This window comes from Oryzias latipes, chromosome 1 (assembly GCF_053564925.1).
Source record: "Oryzias latipes strain Hd-rR chromosome 1, Olatipes_Hd-rR_3.1".
NCBI classification, from domain to species: domain Eukaryota; kingdom Metazoa; phylum Chordata; class Actinopteri; order Beloniformes; family Adrianichthyidae; genus Oryzias; species Oryzias latipes.
The window spans coordinates 35357648-35376311 of NC_136237.1; the positions used below are offsets into that span (position 1 = coordinate 35357648).

At 40.7% G+C, this 18664-nt stretch overlaps 1 protein-coding gene across 37 annotated transcripts in view; it reads left to right on the forward strand.

Moving 5' to 3' along the window:
- The window catches only part of rims1b (regulating synaptic membrane exocytosis 1b), an 80531-nt gene that overhangs the window by 18101 nt on the left and 43766 nt on the right, over nt 1-18664 (forward strand). For 26 of the 37 annotated variants that reach the window (XM_078946562.1, XM_078946553.1, XM_078946593.1 and 23 more), the window contains exons 2-3: nt 22-235; nt 6988-7008. In XM_078946562.1, coding sequence (XP_078802688.1) covers nt 22-235; nt 6988-7008 — 235 coding nt within the window. The remainder of the gene's footprint in view (nt 1-21; nt 236-6987; nt 7009-18664) is intronic. The other 11 variants (XM_078946557.1, XM_078946602.1, XM_078946634.1 and 8 more) reach the window with 1 other exon arrangement.

The window sequence follows — 18664 nt, forward strand, 5'->3', positions numbered from 1 at the left end:
CTCTGTGTCCTCTCCTTGCAGGACGCTCCACCAGCAGTTTGAGAGCTACAAACAAGAGGTGCGACGAATCGGCGCTGAGACGAGGCGCCAGCAAACCCAGCAAAAAGACGACGCCCCCACTTGCGGCATCTGTCGTAAGACGAAGTTTGCAGACGGCTGCGGACACCTTTGCTCATACTGCCAGACCAAATTCTGCGCTCGCTGCGGAGGGCGGGTCTCCCTCCGATCCAACAATGTGAGAACTTTAATATAGCCCCCCCCCCCCATTTTCTTTTCATCTCCTTTCACACTCACTACATTCCTGCTGTTGATGATGTGTGGTTAGTCCTCCAGCTTTGGTGTTGTCTCTGTCTGCTCGCTTCTTCTTTGTTTTTTGATTTTGTTTTTTTGTGCTTTGTGTCACTGATGAGGCTGAAGTCGTCAGAATCATTTGTCAGAGTTTTCTAAGCTTATTTACAGACTGATTAATGGTTATGTGTCATTAGGGAAAATGAGGTAGCTACTAGCCGTCCATTGAGCCAACATCGTTGCCTGATATGCAGGCTTTGATCTTGATGATTGATGTTTAATCGTTAATGGAAGGTTGCTCCATCATGATTGTCTTAAAGCCCAGACATACCAAAAGTCAAAGCATATGAATATGACTGATTCTAGTCAACAATTGTAATCACACTTGACAAACACTGTTCTGACTTTAGGCAGACTAAAAAAAGACATAATTGACTGCGGTAACATTTCTGAATGTTGTAAATTTACAAAAATAGAATCAAGCTTGAAGGAAGTCTGTCAGGACGTTTCTTAACTACAAACTGAGCAGAACTGCTTACCTACTGAGCCTACAGGCAGTCTGTTTGGGTCTTTAACACCACTGTTTTTGTCTATCCAGATATAAAACTACATTTCAAGTTGGTGCTCATCACAACAACTTTAAGGAATTTGGAATTTTGAAATTTCAGCCTGATATTCCCCCTGATATTTATTGTTCGGCTAATGCTTTTGTTAGCATTCCACTATTGTGAAATGCATATAGCACTGTACATAGCATGACCTAAAGACTGCCATCTAATGTTTGGTCAGGTTACACAGCCACCTAAATACTAGAAAAAGCTCAGTTCCTGTTGTGTCTTTGACTGTGTTAGACATAAATGACATAATCCAAAATCACTTTTTTCCAAACAACCCTGTATTAGGTATCCAGCTCTATCAAGCCTCCAGTTTAGGACTCGTCATAGCTCAAACTAAAGCCGTCCAATATGTAACTATACCATATTGTGGCTGCTGTGATTGATTCATTTGAAAGTATGGACCTTGTCTATGTGAATTCCCACAAAAACTTGTTTTTTGTGTTTGCTGCCACATTACCCACTTTTCTATTGTTAATAAAATGCAACTTATTTAACATCTTAATAAAAAATAGTGTTTTGTTTTGTTTTTTCAAATCGGGCACAAAATAAATACAATCTTGTATGTTTTATTTTGACACCCATCCAACTATTTTCCACACCTACTTATTGCCATTCAACCCTACCCAGTTACTATTGAGCAAAGCCAATTACTGAAGCAGCTAACCCTGCTTCAGTAATTAACTGCTCACCTGGATCAGGTGTGTTCAGTCAATCAGAAACTGGGCTGTATCAATCAAGCTCATGAGCATCTACTGAAGCAGGGTCAGCTGGGAAACAATTAGCCCTTGAGGAACAGGGGGGTATTCCAAAAAGCAGATTATGTGAATTACCACGGTAAATTTGAGGCTAAGGAAGCGTATAACCTCAGCTTTCGGTTCCAAAAACAGGTATGTTTAAAGGTATGCTTTGTTTCCATAGCAACTCATGCTCTGAACATAACCTGGTCTGGAGCAGGTTTAGTTGAAGGTTAGTTTGTTTTCAGAGAGGTGAAACCGCATGGCCTGTCAATTTGAAGATGATTTAGTGGATGAAGAAGCTCAGATAATCCTTTTTCCACCGTGAGAGGTTGATAAGACAATGTATGGATGTTGGAAAGATAAACTTTTTTACATTAATATAACTTAATTATTTGCTTCAGTGGCTCAGGTGGTTGAGCGGGTCGTCCAATGATCGAATGGTTGGCGGTTCGATCCCCGCTCCCACCAGCCAAAATGTCGTTGTGTCATTGGCCAAGACACTTCACCCTCCCTGCCTCCAGTGTGGCTCCACTGGAGTGTGAATGTGCATGAATGATCCCGGTGATGGTCAGAGGGGCCGTAGGCGGGAACTGGCAGCCACGCGTCTGTCAGTCTACCCCAGGGCAGCTGTGGCTACAACAGTAGCTCACCATCACCAAGTGTGAATGAATAATGGACACAATGTAAGCGCTTTGAGTGTCTTGAAAAGCGCAGATAAATCCAATCCATTATTATTATTATATATTGTAAAACTATTTATAAAAATAAGAAAAGCCTTTCCTTAGACATATGACAGTTCAAGAAGTACAATAAATTTATATGGAAAAACATTTAATTGAATTGGAGTAATATGACATTTAGTTAGATGAATATGTAAATTTGAGTTGTATAAACAACTATTGAGTCGGATAGACATAAGAAATTAGGTTGAATAAATTTAACTCAATTACTTCTTACCAATTGAATCAATTCATTTAAGTTTTATGAGTTGTATATATACACATCACAATGTAATTGGAAATAAGATCAGAAACTTGTGCGTTTACTCTGTCCGTTATTTTTCTGCAAGCAGAAACTCTGTCTTTTGCTGATGATGCAGCTGTATTACTTTTTTGATGGGTATCTAATCTTCATACGCTGTCATTAAAATCTCAGACTCCATCTCACTAAAGTATAGCGCTCTCTTTTGTTCTCCACGGGTTTCCATGGAGACCTGGGATATCGGCGATCCATTGAGAATGTCTTTATGTACCTGCTGTGCACGCGCATTAACCCAGGGTTACCAAGTCGAGCGTAATTACGCTAACTCATATCCGGTTTTTTTAAACCGACATACCCAGAGTAAGCAAGTTCAGGAGGACTTCAGCCAGAGTTCAAGGTTAAAGTCAGGGTAGTTTAAACATGCTTTCTGGAATACCCCCCAGGGTTGGTGACTCCTGCTCTGGACAGTTTGCCAGTCCATGCACAAGGAGAACATGCAAATTCCACACAGAAGGGACCCAGCTACAGTACCAACCAGGGCCTTCTCGGTCTGAGTGTTGACTGCTTTATCACCATGAAGTCCATGGTATCAATATGCTAAAAAGAACGCAGCAAGCCAAGCACCAAAAAAAAAAAGCTTTTTTCTATTAAAACCCTTGGTAATTGCTAAAAAAAAAACCAACCTATGTCTTCTGAATTTTCAGTAGTTACACAACTCTTTCAGTTTAACAATAATGCAAATAATCGAAATATTATTTTTTTTTTATGCCGGGGTATTCACAGCTCAAACACCTTCATATTGAGTAGAATCCAACCTTGACAAGTTTTAGAACAAACCCCCCCACCGCTTCATTGCTTTAATTACTGATCTGATCCAAATTGGCTAATATGGCTTCCAACCAAAAAGCAAACACGTTTCCGCTATTTTAAGATGCATCCGTCGCACATTCAAGCCTTTTCTGGGCTCTTTTCCAAGCCAAAAAGAAGTTGTCCTTCTGCTTATTTTACCTGACAGTATGGACCCTCCACCCTTAGCCTGCTGGTCCCCAATCTGTTCATTATCCGCCTATCCCTGTTGGGGCTGAATTCCTGCTGGCAGCACTCACAGCTCAAAGGCCAGTCAGAACAAGGATAAAGATAGTATCCCTGCTGGTAAATCCATTAATGTTGCTTGAACAGCAGACAAGCAGCAACATGGAAACAAGATGATGAACAAGCTCTATAAATAATTTAAATAAGGCAAATGTCTTATTGTGCTTAAAATAACATTGAAAACTTAAACTTAGATTATTGAGTATAGTTTTTGACATAAAGTGATGCATGTTTTCCAAAAAGGTTTTCATTTTAGATGAATAGCCTCATTAATCAGCACCATAATTGGATCCAATTAAACAGGAATTAAAATCACAAGGAGCCACAGGTTGAGCTCACCAATTACAGCAAGACGTTTTTCACTTTAGATCTGACTAAATCAAGATAACTTGCACTGCCATCTAGTTGAGTCTAGTAAGAGAATGCACATAAATACAAATCTAAACACTGGCAACAAAAAATTTCTCAATAAAGTTCTCAGTGCCAATGATCTCAACACAAGCATTACCATAAAACTTTTGGGGCATTCGGGAATGCTGACGTTGGCAAGAATGGAATCCTAGTTTAGCAAAATCAATTGTGCTGTTATCTCAACATGTTAAAGCCATTGAATGTATATGAGAACTGGACGGAGTGACTCCTCCCCCCTCGCCTTCAAACAGGAAGTTCCTGCTGGTTCCAAAAATCAAAATTCCCATAGATTTCTATAGAGAAATAAAGAGTTGTTATTAAGTTATCACATTTTTCAGAATAACCATTCTTGCTCTGCTATCTTTTGTTAACGTGCTCTTGTGTAGTGCAAGTTATTCGAGTTATAAGCTGATCAATCAGATGCCTCAATAAAAGAATGCTGTCTCACGTTGAACTTTTGAAACATTTGATGGACAGATTTCGTGTACCCCACTTTCAAGTGGTGGAGTTGTGGACTTCAAAAAGCTCACTCCTGATTTGCAAGAGTTGCCATAGAATCGATGACACAGACCAGCTTGGACCAATCACTATTTACTGACATCATTTGGATCCAACATGGCGGCGTCCGTGTCACAAAACAATTGCGACTGAATCAATTTTATTTGGTTGGAGCTGGAAGTAAGCCATTTTCTGTGGGTGATGTCACACTCACTGGGACCAATTCTCATAAACAGTCAATGGTTAAAGCACAAAGTAGAAACCGGCTATCTCACAACATTTAGAATGTGTAAATTCAACAATTATTAAATAATGTGGACACTGCTGTCTCCAGTGACCCCCCCCTTAGGCATGCCTCTCACTCATGGGAAGACCCAAGCACTGGGATTGTCCGCTTCTGACTAATGGAGAGAAAAAATGCCGTCTAGTCTTTTTTTTACATCTACTAAAAGCTAGAATTCCGAAGACCTCATGTCTTCAAATCTGGTATCATTGAAAAGCCTCAAATATATCAAAAAGACTTAATTCAGTAGTATGCAGTGGTTCTGAGAAATTTTCAGGTTTAAACATGTCCTCTATAGTGGACACATTTATATTGCTGGTAGTCAGGAAGTTAAAAAAGGCTTTGACAGAAATCCATTTTGAACCACTTTGAACTGTTAAAGTGTTATTCCAATAAAAAAATAACTTAGTTTGGATGAATTGTAGTTTTTTTAGCAAGGATTCTAATACTGAAATGGTTTAAAACTTAGAACAAATGTGCCAGATGTTTACTGTTGTTCTACATCAAGCAAAATAACCTTTCTGCCCTTTTTATTTCTATTGGAATTTGCAGGAGAGTTTTGTACAAATGTTTGGTACACAAGCTTGATTAATAAATACTTCTTGTTGCCTGAATGTATTTTTAGCAAGAAAAAAAATGACTTATGTTTTTGCCCTCATGTAGATACTAAAGTAAGATTTGGAGCTGAAGTGGTTTGATGCATATTTAAACCAACAGGCATCAAGGGGGTTAAGACAAGCTTTGGTCCAGTAGAATTTAAAGATCTAGACTGACTAAGAACTGGTTGAAGAGTATCTTACTAGTAATTAGCATATGAAACCAGCAAAATGATGGGATATGGCTAAAAATGGATTTGGTAGCAAATTATTAGACTTTTTAAAGCACTTTTAAAATATTTTAAATACATATTGCATATTTCAACTACATTTGGAGATCATTTTATAGATTTTTGTAAACTTCCGTGAGTCAAACCTGTATACATTTTTTTTCAAGTAAGAAAATACATCATTTAAAAATAAAAAATTATAGCTTCTTAGTTGTTTAATTATTTATTGACTAATTATTGAACAAAAATCACATGTGTGTGGTGTGCATCAAAGTTTGCTTCCATACTAATCTAATTTGTTTGGCAGGTATAAAAGTTCACCTAAATCAAAGGTCTGACTTTACTTGCAGCTGAACCCTGGTGTAGTTCGCTACAGACTAAATGCAAACAGACTATCATGCTGACAAAACATTTGTCAACTCTGTGCCTCGTGAGCAGAAAAATAAAATGATCTACGGTGGGACTGAAGAAAAAGAATTTGCTGAACTGAAACCTGAGGCTGAAATGTGCTTCTTGTTGTTTTCTGTGTGCGACACGTCCAGACGTTGTCACAGGCTGATCTCATCACGCCAGGCTGCCCCTCGCATGTTGCTGCTGCAAACACTCACATGCATTCTGTTGCCTGCTCCCCCTCAGACCTCCAACTAAATATCACAAATTTGTACGACTTTTGCAGAACACAACTTACAATTGTTTGCACCGCAACTTCTTCTCTTCCTCCCCTTTTCTTTTGCCAAAATCTATCCCCATCACTAACTCCCACTTCTCTGCATTTCTGTTTCTGACACCCCTTCCGCTCTGTCATGTATTCCTCTTTCTTTTCTTTCCTTTTTTTTCACTCCTCTGAATCCTCACTGCTTCCTGGACTGCATGCCACAAAGGAGGACAAAGTGGTTAGCATCTTATTTTTTTCTCTGTTTGCTGTGAATGTGATGTTTTAATTGTAAAAATCTGGCTGCTTTCTCGTCTGTGCAGACCTCTCTTTAGATAATGTCTAACACACAGAGTTGAATATATTACAGTTGTTCTTTTCATTTTTTTAAGCACAAACTTTCCGCTTAAGGCTGGGAGAGCGAGTGTTCTGACTGGAACGTAGCCAGAGTTTGTACAAATCCGCTGATGGGTTCCTGACAACAGAGGGAGTCCCAATAGCTCAAACTGTTTTTCATTTGGGGTAAAGTTGTTGTGATGAATTGCTATATGTTTCCCTATAACTAATCCTGTGTTCATTGTTTTTATCCTCCTCCTGCAAAGTGTCTGATAGTGAAGGACAGGGTAAGACCTGCTGGGTGCTGGACTTGCCTGCATGGGTCACTTCTGTTATCCCCTCCCTCCACACTTGGGTCTGTGTTCATTCCCAGTATCTGACCCTTTTGAAGCCCTTTTTCAAACACAGATGTGAACAAAAACAGAAAAATACATTCCAAAAAACATTTTAAATTGAACTTAACCCGAGAGAAACATTGAACATCCACACTGCCATTCAGAAAGTATCTCTGGACACGCCAACATGCAGCTTTGGCAGCACAAAGACTGTTTTAGCTGATTTCAAACTATGGGGTTTATGAAGCCAAAAGGCCATAAGAAGAAAACTACAAAAGTTTTCTTTAGAGTCTGAGACATTATATATTTGAACAAAATCTCCTGTTTTTTGCATCAGAGTACATTTTTTTATTTAAATTTTAGCAAATGTTCTGCTTCATCTATTTAATGACCCCAATCCCAACAATTCCTTTTGTGTTAAAAATTGAATGTTGAAAATGTCAACACCCTTCAACAAAAGCTAAATGGCTAAGGCTAAATAGAAAGCAACATTTAAAAAAAAAAAAAAGGATATTTAAGGCTTTTTTTTGTGCACTAAAGGGCTCACTGGATTATAAGGTACGCTGCCAATGATCTATGGTATATTTTCAAAATGATGTCCTATACAAGACACACCAAACTCTGAGACTTTAAGAACTGCATTCAAACGAATTCCAGAACGTTTTTGTGAAACACTACACGCTAGCCATGTTAGCCTATTTTTACATTACCTGTAACTCCCAACCTTGTTTGGAACATGTAAAAAAACAGACGAATACCGCTAAAACAAATGTTACTGTGACTATGCTAACTTATAACCTTGTTAATAACATGTAAAAAAAAAACCATAGAGCGCATCAATGTTTTTTGAAAAGAAATCAAGGATTTTAGGTGTGTCTTATGGTACAGAAAACACAATAGTTGTGAAAATTATATTAAAAGTTGTTTAACAGATATATTAGTAAAAATGCCTAAATAAACACGAATAATGATGAGTATCAATTAAGATTCTGAAATATACATTTTTGTATCATTAAAATGAAACTTTAAGATTATCTTAAAGCTGAAAAGAGAGCCAATAATTACAATCACTGTTAACATTTCAAAATTCTATTTTATAAACCAAATAAATGAACAAAGTGATGGGATTCTTAGACCTAATCTCTGTTGAACCTTACTAATAATCCTAACTCAAATCTTGGAAGTAATGATAATGTAGAATCAAAGCTCCCCTGGTTCTAACTCGTTGTGAATTATGAATCCTGAGAATGAATGCAGACTCGGAAGTTCAGCAGGTAAAAGAAGCATGAGCCATAAAGGCTTTCTGCAAGTGTTTTCCAGCCCATCCTGACCCCTCTTCCTATAGCTGTAGGCTGTATTAACAAAGAGACCTTCATTTATTTCTATTACCCAAAAATCAGGTTTGGGGGAACAACTGTCAGCTGGCATGTGTAAGAAAGATGGGACTTGAGCCCAAAAACCTTCTGTCTGACTGTAGAATGAACTCACACTTGTGCCTGTGCATGCTTCCCAGCCTCTGTCACTAAGGCCAGAGCAGCCTTGCTATAGGGAGACGGATTTGTCCTTATAGGTGTCTGAAACTGCTTTCACTCTCCCTCAGTCTTCATGCTGAATGTCTGTGTTTTGTGAAATCAGGTTTACTTTTTAACTATGTATTTTATTCAAAATCCAATCAACAATGTTAACAGACGCAGACAGTTTTTACTGAACAGAAATCCTGATTTTGTTTCCTTTTTGAATATATTGGCTACGTTCTCACCGAATGCGATTCGCATAGCGGGAAATCCGGTTACAATGCTAAGTCAATGTACAAACTTGGCGAGATTCCTTTAAGCGTCTCAAGCCTGTCTGGCAGCACAAATCATTGAAATCTTTGCCTTGTTTTCCGAGTTCCACTGTCTGACCGTTGGTGATTATTCGCATTGAGTCAACCAATCGGGAACTTTGCTTTGGTAGTGACTGACGCATTGATGATGTAAACAGAGGGTAAAGTCAAAATCAAACATTATTAGCCGCGTTTACATGGGCAAAAGTAATCGGAAAGAATGCCTGATCGGAAGGAAAATGCGTCATGTAAACGCGCCGTTCGGAATACTCTACCCCGATCAGACTCGTTCGGATCAAAATTTCTTTCCGATCGAGATAGGTGGGTTATGCCGATTGTTGATCCGATCGTTGTTCATGTAAACGTTTCATTCCGATCGTGTGTCACGACTGTTTTGGTTTAATGTCATGCATAGACAGTGTTTTCCACCAGAGAAAGCTTTGGAGCTCAAACAGGACCGACCGGCTGCTCTGCGGAGTTCCGGTGAGAAGCGCCGCTACGCTCTCGCCCCTCTGGCTCTCCGCCTCTCCCCTCTCTTTCACCCCTCACGAGGGGGGTGCCGGGAAGGAGCGCTTCGTGACCCGTGACGTCTGGACCCTGCGTAGTCCTGGCTCGTGTGCCGGTGGACCGAATGAAGCTGGATTGTTAAATTAGTGTTTGAGGGGAGGGAGGATGCTTTGTTACGTGTGGGTTTTGTTGTTTGTTTGTGTGTGTGACTGCGATCCGTCCCGCCGCTCTCGGTTAGCTGCTGTCAGGAGAACCGTGTGTTCGAGCAGAGCTCGGACTTCCAGCACACACACAGTGGCTTTGGGGCGGTGTGTGAGCTTAAAGCAGAAATGTCGCTCAGTCCTTAGAAACCGTTCAAACAATCACGTGGATTTGTGTTTCCAGTTGTGTCCCGACAAAATAAAGGCTGATGTTATTCCCACGTATATACGTGCAGCCAAGATGCAGATTGCGGCATATCCCGCAAGGATTTTATCAAACATTAAGGCTAGCCTCATGTTGTTAGCCTCTCCTGGGAGCTCCGTTCTTCCACAAAAAAAAGCACTGACCACACGGATTAAAAATAAAATGATGAGCGAACAGGCGCTTCCTAATATTCATAACATTAATAAAAACATGCTTGGAAGACCGTCTCGTATATTACCGAGCTGCTGCAGAAATGTATATGACAGCAAAGGTTTGTTTACTGTGGGACTCATTTCCTTTTTCCGGTATTTTCAACACTGCGAATGCCCAAATGATTTATTCCGACCGAAAGTGTAAATGTTTGTTCTAATCGGAAAAAGGTTTTCTGTGCCCATGTGCACGGTTGAATTTTAATCCGACCATTGATCCGATCAAGATATTTTGCCCATGTAACCGCGGCTAGTGAGGACAAACTGATTGTTTGTAAACGTACCGAACTTAGGCTACTTTCACACTGCAGGCTGAAACGACCCAATTCCGAATTTTTTGCCCCTAAGCGGCCCAATTCCGATCTTTTCATGACAGTCTGAATGACACAGATCCGATCTTTTCAATTGCGACCCAGGCCCCGTGGGTTTGCCATCCTGATTCCGAATTGTAGCCGTTCTTTTCAATTGCGACCGCCGTCTGACCGGCCAGGCGACTTGATTCCGAACCGTACTTATTCGACACGCAACAAACGTCATCATTTTGCGTTTGAAGTAGGCGGAGAACGTAAACATCAACCATGGTGGACGATGCTGCTGAGACCAGTCAGTGGAAGGGAAGCGAGGTCACCGATTGGATTAATATTTGGGGTGATCGCTCTTTTCAGGCCAAACTCCAGGGCTCTTATCGCAACTGGGCGGTTTTTGAAAAAAATTCCAGATAAATGGCAGAGCGTGGTGTTGAACCTTTCCCGCGATAACTTTTTTTTCTTTCTCCCCTTTCCGACCGTGCTCAGAAGCGCGGGGGACCCGAGGCGATCCTCCTCCTCCTCCCTGTTCTGATCCTTAGATTCTCCAGAACGAGTTAATAAAGAGTCCATAGCATTTATTATGGGGGAAACCTTCTTTTACCGTCCTCCTTCCTCCGTAACACACAACATGAACGCGCGCACACACTGCCCCCCCCCCCCCCCCATTCTCTATCGCGGCACGCGCTTGCACACACACACACACGCGGGCGCGCGGCCCCAACACATGCACATTTCCTTTCCACAACAGTGGGTACAGACGATCCCGACTCCATTGCCTTCTTAAAATGAGAAGATTGTAATTGTGCTGCTCCTTCGTGAAAAGAAATTTATTATTACAAAAAGAGCTCCGCTTTTGACAACACTGTTGTTGACATCCATTGTTAACGTTTGCTCCGCAAACAACAAGTGACGTCGTTCACCGTTGAGTATTCTTCTGGCTTCTGCGCATGCGGGTTTCGTTTGGGTCGGGTCACGGTCACACTGGAGATCACAAAAGTTCGGATTTACTTGGAAATGTGAACGGTCTAGCAAACAATTCGGATTTTTTCAAAAAATCCGAATTGAGCATTAAGCCCTGCAGTGTGAACGTAGCCTTAATGTTGTTTTTAGTTGTTCCCCTCATTTTATTTATATTTTTATTTAGTACCACTGAAAGCAGCCGTCATTAAGTCGCAGCTCCTGCAGCAGATGGGAAACCTCACTGAACCGCGAGTGTCTCTGAATGATCTCATGAACTAGGCCTGCACAATATACCGCAAATTTATCGTTTTCGCAATATCCAGCTCTGCAATATGCATATCGCAAAAGACAGTGAAAATCGCAATAAATCGTAAACCTTAAATGTGTTGATACAACCTTATGGCAGCTTGAAGCATTTAACGAATCAAATAAATCCCTTTATGCATTTGACCAATCGGATGGACGCCTTCACCTTGTTGACCAATCGGATGGAGGCCTATTATGTTAGATGTTTGTCTCCTATGTCAACGAGGGTCATTAGGAGTATAATTTTTAAACTGTTGCAATTAAATGGGAATGATGTTTTTGTTTATTTTGTTATTTGTTTATATACCGCAAATTATACCGTTATCGCAATACTAATCTTAAATATCGCATATCGCGAGTTTTCCTCATATCGTGCAGCCCTATCATGAACCCAGACATGGCGTTGTGATTACTGACGCCATTGTGGTGCTTTTCTAAATAAACTTGGTCTCTGAACATCTTTGTGTCTCCCATAATGTAGCAAATAAGCTATTAAAAACTCCTGACAGTAGCTCCTCCAACATCGGGAGCGTCAGGTTCATGAACACACTTATGGACCATTGTCTGGCAGCAGTTTTGACGTGTGTCAAAACAGAGGCGGCAAACGTGAATTTGACGTGCGAATTGCGTTCGACGTGAACGCAGCAAAAGAAGGAAAAAGTTTACAAATGAAAATGTACTTGTGTTGTAGTTGTGTTTATAGCTCTCTGTATTATTGACATTTTGGCCTTAAACAGATTCCAGCGTTTTACCTAAATAGGAGTCAGATTTTCTTCACCTTTAATCACACACTTTTGGTTAGCCAACTGTTCTTCACTTTTAAAGTGAAGCTGACAAAAATGCATAAATTCATCTGAACAGTTGGATAGAGTTGACATGCTAAAAAAATGTTTGGTTCTGGTGGAAAAGCTGAAGAACGTATGTGGAACTGTCCTGTGTTTGTTGCTGCTTGTTACCGACTGAGTGTTTTATTTATGTGTTTAATGTCAGCTCCAGATGGCTCCCAGAAACTAAACTAACAACCAACAATCTGTCTCCTTTGTAGAGGAGCACTTCCTCCCACAAGTACACACACCGATTTGCTCCCAGTATTTGGAATCGAACAAAAAGGACAGTTTTTGATCTAGAGTTTCCTATCTGATTTTGTATTTTAAAATTGGATCTGAGTTTTATAATGATATTTATCTTGTGAGTTTCAAAATGGTTACAGCTGCATCTGCACAAAACCCTCCTGGCTGACTATGTCAAGCTGACGCTGCAGATTTTACCCAAAGAGATGTTCCACCACATGTTCTCAGTCAGGATTCTCAGCATTTATAGCAAACCCCCTGTGCTGCTGTGCACTCCTTTTTCCTCCCTGCATGTCTGCTGCAACACCAACACAGATTTATCTGAGCACATTACAGTTCATGAGGTCTTTAAAAATAGACCAAATAGACTGTCTTTAAAATCTGCTCACATATTTGTGACTAAGTCCAACTGCCAAGAGGTTTTATATTTATTTATTTTTTTCATTCTAAATTTTGTAATGCTTGAGGATGTGCAAACCTAATAAATACCTGTCATATTTGTTCAAGGTCTTTTTCACTCAGCGTTGATTGTAAGCACTAGCATTTCGGCGCTCGTACCTGTTTAGTTTCTACCAGAAAAAAACGGCATAATCATGATTAAAAGACCACTGGGAACACTTTTACAATCGATCAAAAAATGACTGGAGTGGGACTTTCATTCCGTGTCCCAGAATGAAAGCTCCATATGGTGCAAGTGAACCACACCAGTTCTACGTTTTTGTTGCCCTGTTTTCTGTTTCAATGACCACTTTTGGTAGAACCATTGTGGTAAAACTGATTAGCTGCTGCACTCTGGCCTGACATCTCCTGGTGAAACCATAAGGCTTTGCTGCATATTATGGGCTTTTGCTGTGAAACTATTTGAACTTAAAAGTTGGTTCCTGATGGGAAGCAGGAAAAGCTCAGGCTTTTTTTTCGTACTGAAGCCAGATTGTCTCATAGCTCTATAGAACCTTGTGTTTTTCTGGCTTTCAGACGTAAAAACCTCATGAATTGTTTCACAAATTCACAAACTCTAATGGTGGAAAAAATCCAGGGAAACCTCACAAATACTAGAGAAAATATAAGCCAAATACTGAACCAAAGTTGCTTTCAAGTCACATTGGTTCTCTGGAGCTCTCTGAGCCAGCATCAATAATGTCTTCATGCAACTCTTTAACTTGTCTCAGATTTCACTCTTGATCCACGAAATTAGGCTAACAACCAGCTTGTATGTGTTCTTTATTTGTCAAGTTCTTGAGAAAACTCACTCATGGTGTACCGCTTGTTCTAATCCTGATTAGTCTTCATTCATGCTGATGATATGCCGATGATACTTCTGTAATGATCCAGTAGATGCTTCTCAGTTTTCAGGATGCCAAACATGTCTAAAAGATTTAAAGACTGGGATCATTTTTTTTTCTAATTTTCAAAAAAACAAACTGTGATAGTAAACAAACTTTAGAAGATCAGCAGCTGTTATAATTGATCTGATAGTGCGCTTAAGTTTAGTGTTATCCAGTTTTATCCAGATAAATATGAAGCTTGAAAGTTGCAATAAATTTGTTTGTTTCTACCATTTGTTATGCATATATACAGGTTCCTGGTCAAAAGAGAAAAACTGTTAACATAACACAAGGACCCTCAAAGAAAACAGGTTTACCAATGAGGTCAACCACAAAGGCAGAATTCCCTCAAATTGTTTTGTTCTTTTTCCTTTATTGAGTGTATTGTAAAAAGCCTTAACCATGATATATTGATCAGAAAAGGAAAACTAGCATGGATGTATGGCCACTCCAAATTGCTTTCCTGCTTTTAGCCTTCCTCTGCCTTCAGCCTGTTTCCTGCTCGCAGTCTTGATCTACTACCTCATTAGAGGAAATGGAGCATTATGTCTTTTGCGGCCGTCTCTTTTCTCACCATTCAGGATTTACTATTCACAGCTAACGATGGTGGTTTACACCCAGCTCTGTCTCATAAGTCCTGCTTTTGAGTTGCTTGTGTGCAGGGCGGAGAGAGGGCAGTTCTTTTGGAGCTGCTCCCAAACACAAAGCTGCAGGTGTTGTTGAAGCAGAGATGCTTGAGTGACAAGTCTGCACTGTCCTCATTTGTCAGGCTAGCCATATGTGTCAGCAAAGCAAAAGAGCGAGGAGAAGATGGAAGGAGAGAAATAAAGGAGGCAGAGAAGACCAAAGCAAGGGAGGAGGGCAAAAGAATTAAATACATTAATAAATGTGGAAGAACATTCTACAAACATGACAAAGTCTTGTTAAACCAAGAAGTTCAAAGAAAATGTCATTAGGAACAAACAAAGATTGTAAAATATCAAACCCTAGGCCAAGAGGATAAGCAAGTAAATACTATGGAAAGAAGTGAGAAGAAATGCTCAAAAAAGGGTGCAACAGTTGAAGGAAATTATCCATCTTCTTCCACTAATCCAGGTCACGAGGGAAGCAGTCTAAGCAAAGATGCCCAGACTTCCCTCTCCCTGGCCACTTGCTTCAGCTCCTCTGGGGGGACCCCGGGACATTCCCAGGCCAGCCGAGGGACAGAAAAAAAATAAAATAAAATAATAATGTACAGTTCTAATATGTTAAACCAAGTGCCAATTGTCAAAATGACAGAAGGTTGTCAGAATGCTAAAATAAAACCCAGTCATGCTTGAAATGCTAATGTATCTGTTAAATATCACATAAAAGTACAGATGTGCTGGACGAATAGATAGTAAAGCTAACATGAGGAACAATGGTTACCAAAACCTTTAAAAAAATAGAAGCTGGAATTGCCTCAACATAAAATTCCAAATATCCTTAACTCATGAATATTTTATAAGTAGAAACATTGAAATCTTAAATAGCCTATACTATCAAATTATGCTAAAAATATTAAATACAATGCTAAGTACGCTACCAGGGACTAGGTTGGTAAATATTGGGGATGCTACAATTCTCATTTTAAAACCGAACGTATGTTGCACCATTGAACCAAACTAAATCTTTGCATCCCTTGTAAATATGTCAAATGACAGGAACAAAAAGACAAAGGAAATGAAATTATGTGTTGTGGGGAAAACAAATTTATTTAGCCAGAGTCATTTTTGTTGTTTGAGACTTACTGATTCAGGGGCTCTGCTTCCTGTTTCTAAGGAGTAGCACATTTTTAGGCAGAGGGAGCCTGACATCACTACATTATAGAAAATGCACATCTTATTTTCCACTCACATGCACACACGCACACACACAGACACTCATGACTTTCGCCTACAGGCAGTCGCCCACGCCACGCTCTTCTGGGCGAAAGGCTTTCAGAAGTGTCCCACATTTACATTCACTGACATACATCTGTGCACAAACAGATGAACGCGAGGCGCCGCCGGTGCTCACTGCTTCTGCAGAGACTCTCATGCCACGCTCTGGCTGGTCCAGCTCTGAAAGTACATGTGTCACACTCTAAGGGGCGGGGCCTTTCATCAAATGCACATAAACACAATGACAGATCCGCACTTAATTCCTACTTCAGTTCCTGACAGCCTCTCCAGGAACACAGCATGCAACCATTGCAGTGCAGGATTATCGGCATTAAACTCTGTGTGTTTTAAGCATTTATTTATGACTTTTGTGTAAAAATTTCCTCCTAATCTGCACGAGCACCAAAGTGTTAAATTGTAGCAGCCTGTAATTTTTAATGAGGCAGATTTTTGGAATTTCTGATTTTGGTTCTTGGATGTGAGGAGGATTATTGTAATCAAGAATATCTGCAGTAATGCAGAGATGCCCTAAGAGTCTGTTCATGCATTCCTGTCTTTGAGCCCTCAACTAATGTATTTTTGCATTAGAAATGATAAATATTGGAGGAAAAACCTTATGGTCATGGGATTTGGTAATCTGTTTTTAAACTGGTTTGAAGCCAGTTCATCACCTCTGCTCTGGTCACCATCTGACGATATGATGACACTGAACCCTGTGACCCTTCACCTTGACCATCTCATTGGCCTTTTGGTTGAATGTCTGCCCTGAGACTGGAACGTTGAGAGTTTAAATCCATGGCGAGTTATACCAAAGAACCTAAAAATTGGCTACGTTCACACCGCAGGCTGAAACGACCCAATTCCGATTTTTTTTGCCCCTATGCGACCGGTATCTGATCTTTTCATGACAGTCTGAACGACACAGATCCGATTTTTTCAAATGTGACACAGGCCACTTAGGTATGTGGTCCTGAATCCGATACGTATCCAATCTTTTCAAATCTATGCTGACCGGCCAGGCCACATGTATCCGATGTATCCGACCCGTACGTCATTGATAGGCTACAAAAGTCGTGCTTTGAAGTAGGTGGGAACGAGAACATAAACATCAACCATGGCGGACGATGCTGCTGAGACCAGTCAGTGGAAGGGAAGCGAGGTCACAGATTTGATTAATATTTGGGGTGACGGCTCTATTCAGGCCAAACTCAAGGGCTCTTATCGCAACCGGGCGCATTTTGAAAAAATTTCCAGCGAAATGGCCGATCGTGGTGTTGAACCTTTCCGTGATGACTTTTTTTCCTTTCCGACGGTGGTTAGAAGCGCGGGGGAGACCTCCAGGGCCGAAGGCAGATCCTCCTTCGGGGTTCAGTTCCCCATTCAGACCCTCAGATTCTCCAGAGCGGGTTAATAAAGAGTCAATAGCAGTTATTCTGGTGGAAGCTTTCTTTTATTATTGTTCTCCTTCCTCCATAACACAACATAAATGCACGCCCGCAACACACTTCCACTGCCCCCTCTCACTCCCTCCTGCGCTGCACTCGCTCTCTCCTCTCTCTTACACACACATGCGCGGCCCCAACACATACACATCCCCATTCTACCACAATGGGTACAGACGATCCTAGCTCCAATGCCTTCTTAAAATGAAAAGATTGTAATTGTGCTGGCTCCTTTGTGAAAATAAATCTAATAATGCAAAAAGAGCTCAGCTGTTGACAACACTGTTGTTGACATCCATTGTTAACGTTAGCTACTTCCGCAAACAGCAGGTGACGTAGTTCACCGTTGAGTACTCTTCTGCACATGCGGGTCACTTCTGGGTCATTTCACGGTCACACAGGAGATCACAAAAGTTTGCATTTAATTGGAAACTTTTTGAAAAAATCGAATTTTTTCAAAAAATCAGAATTGAGTATTAAGCCCTGCAGTGTGAGCGTAGCATGCGTCCCTGCTTGACACTCAGCGTTAAGGGGTTGGACTTGGGGATTGAACCACCAAATGTTTTCAGAGTGCAGCTCACTGCTGCCCCAGGGGATGGGTCACATGCAGAGAATAAATTTCACACAACTAGGTGCGTGACAGCTAATAAGAGCTTAACTTTCCATTAAAGGGGGATAATAGGCTGCTCAAGCACGTTTGTTGGTTGTTGAAATATCATTCTTTTTTTATTTTTTTTAACTTGTCCTGTCCAACAGCTGGGCAGACAGATGAGAGCTGAGGGCCTCTTGTGTTGGACATATTTTACTTTAACAAGAGGGGTTATTAATCTTCAGACAAACCAAAGGCATGACTGAATAAACCCCTTTTGTAGTTGAGGCCAAACTTTATTAATTTCAATTATGTTTGAAAATCTTTGGTGTTGGACCGGACGGAAAAGGAAAGGAGGGAAGAAGAGAGAGGGACGTTAGAGGGGGGGGGGGGGGGGGGGGGTGATAGTGGGAGGGGGGGGGGGGGGATAAGACCATGAAGCAGCAGAGAGCAGACAAGTTTACTGGTTGTTTATCATTACAGCAAGGCTCAAATGTAGTACAAAAAGGGCGGGGCCTTTCCACACACACTGAAATGTCATCAACACACCTGCTAGCTGCAAAAATGTCCAAATGTCAACATGTACACAAAACAGATAGTGTTCACACACGCATACCTATGCCTTTAAACCAACTAGTGTGAGATCTTTCCTTCATTCAATCATGCAAACTATTAGTGCAAAGGTGAGCTAACACCTGTGCTCAGGTGAGTGTTTATGTTCTTCTAAAATGGATGGTGGAATGTGAAAAGAAGGAGGAGGA